At 49.2% G+C, this 8,510-nt stretch overlaps 1 protein-coding gene across 24 annotated transcripts in view; it reads left to right on the top strand.

The window, feature by feature from the left end:
* Positions 1 to 8,510, top strand: part of epb41b (erythrocyte membrane protein band 4.1b) — a 60,498-nt gene that overhangs the window by 30,488 nt on the left and 21,500 nt on the right. For 10 of the 24 annotated variants that reach the window (XM_064329941.1, XM_064328702.1, XM_064329212.1 and 7 more), the window contains 9 exons: positions 1,132 to 1,347; positions 1,556 to 1,584; positions 1,819 to 2,032; positions 3,186 to 3,302; positions 4,234 to 4,308; positions 4,980 to 5,182; positions 6,182 to 6,247; positions 6,366 to 6,404; positions 6,872 to 6,934. In XM_064329941.1, the coding sequence (XP_064186011.1) occupies positions 1,132 to 1,347; positions 1,556 to 1,584; positions 1,819 to 2,032; positions 3,186 to 3,302; positions 4,234 to 4,308; positions 4,980 to 5,182; positions 6,182 to 6,247; positions 6,366 to 6,404; positions 6,872 to 6,934 (1,022 nt within the window). Of the gene's footprint in view, positions 1 to 1,131; positions 1,348 to 1,555; positions 1,585 to 1,644; positions 2,033 to 3,185; positions 3,303 to 4,233; positions 4,309 to 4,979; positions 5,183 to 6,181; positions 6,248 to 6,365; positions 6,405 to 6,871; positions 6,935 to 8,510 lie in introns of those variants that run through there. The other 14 variants (XM_064330152.1, XM_064329989.1, XM_064328535.1 and 11 more) reach the window with 13 other exon arrangements.

Here is an 8,510-nt window from a genome sequence, read left to right as displayed (position 1 = left end):
GTGGATATGGAGAAGGTATATGACCATCCCTGTACACTCAGAGTCCCTGTACACTCAGAGTGAGAGCTGTGTTTGCATTCTTGGCATTAAGTCAAGCTTGTTTAATGTGGTTGTCAGACTCCACCAAGGGTGCGCCTTGTCTCCCCTCCTGTTCCTGGTTTTCATGGACAGGATCTCAAGTCGCAGCTGAGGTCTCAAGCGTGTCCGGTTTTGGGACATTGGGATGGCATCTCTGCTGTTTGCAGATGATGTCATCCTTTTATCTTCATTGTGCTGTGCGCTTTCCTGCACACTAAAATGGTTTGCTGCTAAGTGTGATGTGGTTAGGACTCTTCCAAGTCTGTAGCCATGGTCCTCTTCAAGAAAAGATGACTTCAAGTGAGGTGGGCGCAACTACCCCAGATGGAGGTGTTTGTGTCTCAAGTCTTTTTGGCGAGTGAAGGAAAAAGGGATTTGGAGATTGATCGCCGTGTAGGTGCAGTGGCCGCAGTAAAGCAGGCATTGTATCGGACAGTGATGGTGAAGAAGGTGCTGAGCCAAAAGGCAAAGCTCTTGATTTACCAGTCAATCTTCATCCCTACTCTCGCCTATGGTCATGAGCTATGGGTAGTGACGGAAAGAGTGAGATCACGAATATAAGTGGTTGAAATGGGGTTTCTCCGCAGGGTGGCGGAGCTTTACTCTCTTTGATAGGATGAGGTGCTCAGTTGTCCGGAAGAACCTCAAAGTAGAACTGCTGGTCCTCCGTATTGAGAGGAGTCAGTTCAGGTGGTTCGGGTATCTGATAAGGATGCCTCCTGGGCGTCTCACTTTGGTGGTGTTCTGGACACGGCCCCCGGGGAGGAGACCCAGGGGCAGACCTAGGACACGCTGGAGGGATTATATCCACCGGCTGGCCTGGGATTGCCTTGGGATCCCCCGGAATGAGTTGGCAGAAGTCGCTGTGGAGAGGGACGTCTGGGCTTCTCCGCTTGCCCTACTGCCACCGCGACCCTTATTTGGACTAAGTGGATAGAAAATGGATGGATGGATGGGAAATGTATGCAGGTTATCTTGAAGGGTGGACCTACTGAACCGGGCAAGCGTGGGTTTGAAGGTGTGCGGCTGTGCTGAGGCATGTGTTTGTATCAGCCCCACCTGTGGGGGTCATCGCAGGGTACCCCAAACTCCACATGGCTGCAGTAGAGGTGGAGGAGAAGGAGCCCGTGATGACAACACAACAAACAATGCGGCTTCAAGATGTGCAGTCACAGGAGGAAAGGCTGCTGCCTCAGTGGAGAGAAGAGGAAGATGATTGGTTTGTTCTGCTGGACCGTCCCCTGTCCTCGCCCTTCCCCATACGCCAAGGTACCTTGCTTCAAATTTGCCCCCGCCCTCCCCCCCTTTAAATATCGGAACAATATCCAACCTGCTGAACCCAGGCAGCTTTCACATTCATTCTGTGTTCGAATGTTTGTGTCAGTGACGGCTGGGGACTGTGCTATGGGTTGCATTCTCGGGTGTGTGTGTGTGTGTCAGTGACGGAGGTGGACTGTGCTGTGGGTTATATTCTCAGGATTGTGTGTGTCTGTGTCAGTGACGGAGGTGGACTGTGCTGTGGGTTGCATTCTCAGGGGGGTGTGTGTGTGTGTGTCAGTGACGGAGGTGGACCGTGCTGTGGGTTGCATTCTCGGGGGTGTGTGTGTGTGTGTCAGTGACGGAGGTGGACCGTGCTGTGGGTTGCATTCTCAGGATTGTGTGTGTCTGTGTCAGTGACGGAGGTGGACTGTGCTGTGGGTTATATTCTCAGGATTGTGTGTGTCTGTGTCAGTAATGGAGGTGGACCGTGCTGCGGTGTATAAGCGTGTGAGCACCACTGTGCTGGTGGAGCAGGAGGAACAGAAGAGCATGAGGATTGTAGAACGGATCACACAACAGCAAGAGTGTCAATCTCCCGAGGGGTTGCACAACCCTCAGAGAGAAGATGATGATGATTGGTTTGTGTATCCACCCCTGGACCACCCCTCTTCTGAGGCCGCCCACCCTCCATCAGGTACCCCTCCAAAATGAAAAGCTGCACCTCATCTTGCCTCTTACAGTCTTGTTGGGTTTGTGATGCATATGATAGCTGCCAGCATTAGTGGTATCCTGCGCTGAGATGTGAACAGTGTCCATCACTGGATTATTGACCTTTATGAGGGTACAGTGTCCATCACTGGATTATTGACCTTTATGGGGGTACAGTGTTTGTCAGTGGATTATTGACCTCTACAGGGGTACAGTGTCTATCACTGGATTATTGACCTTTACAGGGGTACAGTGTCCATCACTGGATTATTGACCTTTACAGGGGTACAGTGTCCATCACTGGATTATTGACCTCTACAGGGGTACAGTGTCCATCACTGGATTATTGACCTCTACAGGGGTACAGTGTTCATCACTGGATTATTGACCTTTATGGGGGTATAGTGTCCATCACTGGATTATTGACCTCTACGGGGGTACAGTGTTCATCACAGTGTTTTTATTTGCTTTAGGTGTGGTTTGATTGGAATAACCCTGTTTTTAGGTTTTGATCGATTTAGATGTGGTTTGATTGGAATAGCTGTGTGTTTAGGTTTTTAGATGTAGTAAGCTCTTAGGTTTTTGTTGGTTTAGATGTGGTAAGCTCTTAGGTTTTTGTTGGTTTAGATGTGGTAAGCTCTTAGGTTTTGATTGGTTTAGATGTGGTAAGATCTTAGGTTTTTGTTGGTTTAGATGTGGTAAGCTCTTAGGTTTTTATTGGTTTGGATGTGGTAAACTCTTAGGTTTTTGTTGGTTTAGATGTGGTAAGCTCTTGGGTTTTTGTTGGTTTAGATGTGGTAAGCTCTTGGGGGTTTTGTGAGTTGGTTTTTTTAGATGTGGTAAGCTCTTAGGTTTTTATTGGTTTAGATGTGGTAAGCTCTTAGGTTTTTGTTGGTTTAGATGTGGTAAGCTCTTAGGTTTTTGTTGGTTTAGATGTGGTAAGCTCTTAGGTTTTTGTTGGTTTAGATGTGGTAAGCTCTTAGGTTTTTGTTGGTTTAGATGTGGTAAGCTCTTAGGTTTTTGTTGGTTTAGATGTGGTAAGCTCTTGGGTTTTGATTGGTTTAGATGTGGTAAGCTCTTAGGTTTTTATTGGTTTAGATGTGGTAAGCTCTTCCATTTGAGATTGTTGCTCATTCCAGCCCCTCAGCTGCCAATGCCAGAGGCGTTCAGACCTGCCATGCTGCAGGTGCAAGAAGATGATTGGTTCGTACAGTTTGAACGCCTGCATCCAAAAGAGACCACCTTCCCATTGCCAGGTACCAAAGCTCACCTGGTGCCCTGCCCTGCCCTGCCGATGGGCCTAATCCCACCTCCCACCTCAGCCCCACTCTGTTTGGCTAACACAACTCTGGAGCAGAATTTCCGCCAAGCTGCTAGACCTGCGTGGCATCCTGCTGCTTCTGCTCCACCTCGACTTTAACATGATGCTTCTGTACCAGTGGACCTGCGCTCAGTGTGGCTGAACGCTGTGGACTTAATGATGTAGACTGACCACTGTGGCCAACTGCTGTGGCTGATCACTCTGCCTGCACGCTGTGGCTGAACACTGTAGCTGAAAGCTGTGTTTGAATGCTATGGTATAAACCGTGTGTCTGGTTACTCTGTCCGAACGTCAGGACCTGAACACACTGTCCGAATGCCTGTGAATTTAACACTGTGGCTGAGTACTGTGGCATTAACGCTGTGGCTGAATGCAGCGGCCTGAACACAGTGGCTGAACACAGTGGCCTGAACGCTGTGGCCTGAACACTGTGGCTGAACACTGTGGCCTGAATGCTGTGGCCTGAACACTGTGGCTGAACGCTGTGGCCTGAACACTGTAGCTGAACGCTGTGGCCTGAACACTGTGGCTGAACGCTGTGGCTGAACGCTGTGGCCTGAATGCTGTGGCTGAATGCTGTGGCCTGAACACTGGCTGAACGCAGTGGCCTGAACACTGTGGCTGAACGCAGTGGCCTGAACGCTGTGGCCTGAACACTGTGGCTGAACGCCGTGGCCTGAACGCTGTGGCCTGAACGCTGTGGCCTGAACGCCGTGGCCTGAACACTGTGGCTGAACGCAGTGGCCGGAACACTGTGGCCTGAACGCTGCACCTGAACACTTTGGCCTGAACGCTGTGGCTGAACGCTGCAGGCTGTTCTCAGTTTGACCAATGGCAGCAGCTCTAACGCTCTCCACTCTCTGCAGTGCGGGGGCAGGATGACTGGTTTGTGCTGCTGGACCACGCCCCCCCAGGCCCCGCCCCCCTCTCATTCTCGGCAGGTAAAGCACATCTGGGAACAACATAGCTGCTGTGTGGATAAGTGCATTGGCCCCATACAGCTCTACGCACCAATGTCTCCTCAGTCTGTGCAAGCTTGCGTGCACATATATGTAACGTGTGTGTGTGTGTGTGTGCATGTGTGTGAGAGAGAGTAGTACTGTGTGTGTATGTGTGAGTATGTGTGAGTAGTATATGCAGTCTGCAAGGCAGTGAGGGATGAGTGTATGCAGTGTATGCAGTCTGTGTGTGTGTGAGTCTGAGTGTGTGTATGCAGTGTGTTCAGTGTGTGTGTGTGTGTGTGTGCGGTGTGTTCAGTGAGTGTGTGCGGTTTGTGCATGTGTGTGTGTGTGTGCAGTGTGTGTGTGTGTGTGTGTGTGTTTGTGTGCAGTGTGTGCATGTGTTGTGTGTGTGTGTGTGTGTAGTGTGTGTGTGCGCGCAGTGTGTTCAGTGTGTGTGTGTGTGTGTGTGCATGTGCATGTGAGACTGAGTAGTACTGTGTGTTCAGCGTGTGTGTGTGTGTGTGTGTGTGAGTGCAGTGTGTTCAGTGTGTGTGTGTGAGTGCAGTGTGTTCAGCGTGTGTGTGTGCGTGTGCGTGTGTGTGTGTGTGTGAGTGCAGTGTGTTCAGTGTGTGTGTGTAGTGTGATTGTAGGTAAGCTGCTCTTTCTCTCAGCAGCTGGGGTAGCTGCAGGTAAAGCTCGGCCGGTCAGTGCTCCGGTCATCTCCCCTGCTGACCTCGCGTCAGTTGGCCTTGGCCCCGCCCCCTCCACCACACCCCGGGCCCCGCCCAGTGCCCCGCCCAGCCGCCTCACCCCACAGGAGGACAGGAAGGTGGAGGTGAAGCTGGAGCCTGCTCCTGTGGAAGAGGTGGTTAAGGTACAGATACAGATGTACCTGTGAGCTCATATTACACACCTGTGCACAGCTCATATTACACACCTATGCACAGAGCTCATATTACATACCTGTACACAGTGCTCATATTACACACCTGTACACAGTGCTCATATTACACACCTGTGCAGAGGAGTCATATTACACACCTGTGTACAGGTCATATTACACACCTGTACACAGAGCCCATATTACACACCTGTACACAGAGCTCATATTACGCACCTGTACAGATGGTCATATTACGCACCTGTACAGAGGGGTCATGTTACACACCTGTACGCAGAGGAGTCATAGTACACACCTATGCACCAGAGCTCATATTACACACCTTTGCACAGCTCATATTAAACACCTGTGCACAGCTCATATTACACACCTATGCACAGAGCTCATATTAAACACCTGTGCACAGCTCATATTACACACCTATGCACAGAGCTCATATTACACACCTTTGCACAGCTCATATTACACACCTATGCACAGAGCCCATATTACACACCTGTACAGAGGGGTCATATTGCACATATATATGTGCTATGGGCACTGATAGGTGATTGATGTGGGGATTGATGTGGGGACCGATGTGGGCACTGATAGGTGATTGATGTGGGGAATGATATGGGGGGCTGATAGGTGATTCATGTGGGGACTGATATGTGATTGATGTGGGATTGATGCGGGGACCGATAGGGGGATTGATATGGGGATTGATGTGGGGACCGATAGGGGGGATTGATGTGGGGTCCGATAGGGGGATTGATGTGGGGACCGATAGGGGGATTGATGCGGGGATTGATTTGGGGACCGATAGGGGGGATTGATGTGGGGTCCGATAGGGGGATTGATGTGGGGATTGATTTGGGGACCAATAGAGGGATTGATGTGTGGATTGATGTGCAGTAGATCTGTGGTGTAACTTGTTGTTGCTGTTGTGGAGAGCCTTGCTGGTGTAAGTGCAGTGTCTCTGTGCCGCAGGTGGTTCGGAGGGAGAAGAAGGCCGGCCCCGTGGTCACGGCAGCCAATGGGGAGCGGCCAGCAGAGGTTAGTGTCCTGTGCAGCGGGGCCACGTGCTCCTGCTCAGGGTGTATTTGCCGATACAGAGATGGGCATAGAGCCCCCACTAACCCCACTTCTCTCCCCCCTTCATGCCCACCACCAGTCGCCCCCGGCAACCGAGGAGCTGGTGCGCATGCGGAAGGTTAGCTCCACCCCCTGCCCATATCATCAGAGACAATGCACTATGACACATGATCTCACGAACATGCACACATGTGCATGCACATGCACACCCTCCCGTGCTTACACACACACTTACACACTCACACACACACACACACACACACACAAAACATAAGAGATGACAACAGAGTTTCAGACTGACCTGTCAGCTGAACTGGTCTGAGATCAGTTATACACAGTTAGGCCGGAGTTCTGTCACTTTAGCTCACCAACCTGTCCATCTCCGCATGACTCATCCCTCACTGCCTGCAGTCACCAACCTCACCCATCGCCTTGACCCCTGACCCCTGACCCCTGGAGCATGCTTTTCTGTACTTCCAGTATCAGCATGCTATGAGACAGTATCAAAGAACAGAGTTGCTTTGCCAGAAGGATAACGGTTAAAATCCACTGACCCATTTTTTTTGTTCTTTTCGTTCCTCACAGAAAAGAGCTAAGAAAATTGAGGGTGAAACTATTTATATCAGACATAGCAATTTAATGTTGGAGGTTTGTATGGATTCTGCAGCTCTGTGTCTGTAGCCGTGCTTTTCTTGCTCTTTGGCTTTTTGGCTGCATGCTGTGCATGAGAGAAATTCTCCATTCTGATTCATCCATTCTGTTCTCTCCTGCCTGATTCGTCCATTCTGTTCTCTCCTGCCTGATTCATCCATTCTGTTCTCTCCAGCCTGATTCATCCATTCTGCTCTCTCCTGCCTGATTCATCCATTCTGCTCTCTCCTGCCTGATTCATCCATTCTGCTCTCTCCTGCCTGCGTTCATTTGAACAGCATTTAACCCCCCAAACCGTCCCCCAGGCCACAACCCCCACCCCCCACCCCCCCAGGCCACACCCCCACCCACACCGTTCTGCATCAGCCATTAATCCCCACATGGGCCTCTGTGAGCGAGACTCTCAGGAGACATGATTGGCAGCTGTAAAACCCCGCCCTTCAGTGCGGGGAGCTACAATATAGACAGAGGCAGCATAAGGGGCCCGGACTGGGGCCAGGTGTTATTCCCGGGGGAAAAAACGCTATGTAGTGTAATATAACTGCTATATAGTGTAGTGTCAATGTCATATAGTGTAGTGTAATGTAACTGCTATATAGTGTAGTGTCAATGTCATATAGTGTATAGGTATAACTGTTATATAGCGTAGTATGACTTGTATAGTGTAGGTTGTATGTAGTATAACTTATATAGTCTAGATAATTATTATACTGTGCAGCATCACTGTTATATAGTGCAGTATAACTTATATAGTGTCAAAAAAATGTATAATAACTCTTGCATGGTTTAGTATAACATGTAATGTACTTTCCTGTTATTTAGTGTAGTATCATTGTTATATAGTGCAGTATAACTTATATAGTATCGAAAAAGTGTATAATAACTCTTGCATCGTTTAGTATAGCATGTAGTGTAGTATCATTGTTATATAGTGTGTAGTGTAATTTACATAGTGTTGATAACCCTGGGGTAACTAAGTTTGGGATAACTCTTATATAGTGTTGTATAACCATTATATAGTGTTGTATATAGTGTAGTATAACTTATATAGTGTTGATAAAGTGTAGAATAACTCTTCTGTAGTGCAGTATAACATATAGTGTACTATCACTTATATAGTATAGTGTAACTGTTATATAGTGTAGTATTATTGTCCTGAAACGTACTCAAACCGATGTCGGCAAGCCCAGTGCAGAGGAAGTGCTTTGTTTTGGCCACACTCCCTCACCTGTCCTAGCACCTCCTCCCCACCCCCTTCCTGACCCTCAGTGTTGACCCCACCCCCTTCCTGACCCTCAGTGTTGACCCCACCCACTTCCTGACCCTTCAGTGTTGACCCCGCCCCCTTCCTGACCCTCAGTGTTGACCCCACCCCCTTCCTGATCCTCAGTGTTGACCCCAAGCCAAAGACTAGGTGATATTACATATGCTCATTTGGGGTGTCATCAGAGGTGAACAATTTGATTGACTAGGCCCCGTGACTTTCGAGAGTGTGAAAGTCATAACTTTAGATTTGCACTTTTATTTGATCTTTGAAACCTGCCCATCCTTAGTCATGTGACCAGAAAGAGTG

The sequence above is a fragment of the Anguilla rostrata genome, chromosome 1, assembly GCF_018555375.3.
Source record: "Anguilla rostrata isolate EN2019 chromosome 1, ASM1855537v3, whole genome shotgun sequence".
Classification (NCBI taxonomy): domain Eukaryota; kingdom Metazoa; phylum Chordata; class Actinopteri; order Anguilliformes; family Anguillidae; genus Anguilla; species Anguilla rostrata.
Note: the sequence above shows the minus strand (reverse complement) of the source record. Positions and strands in the feature narration are given on the sequence as shown.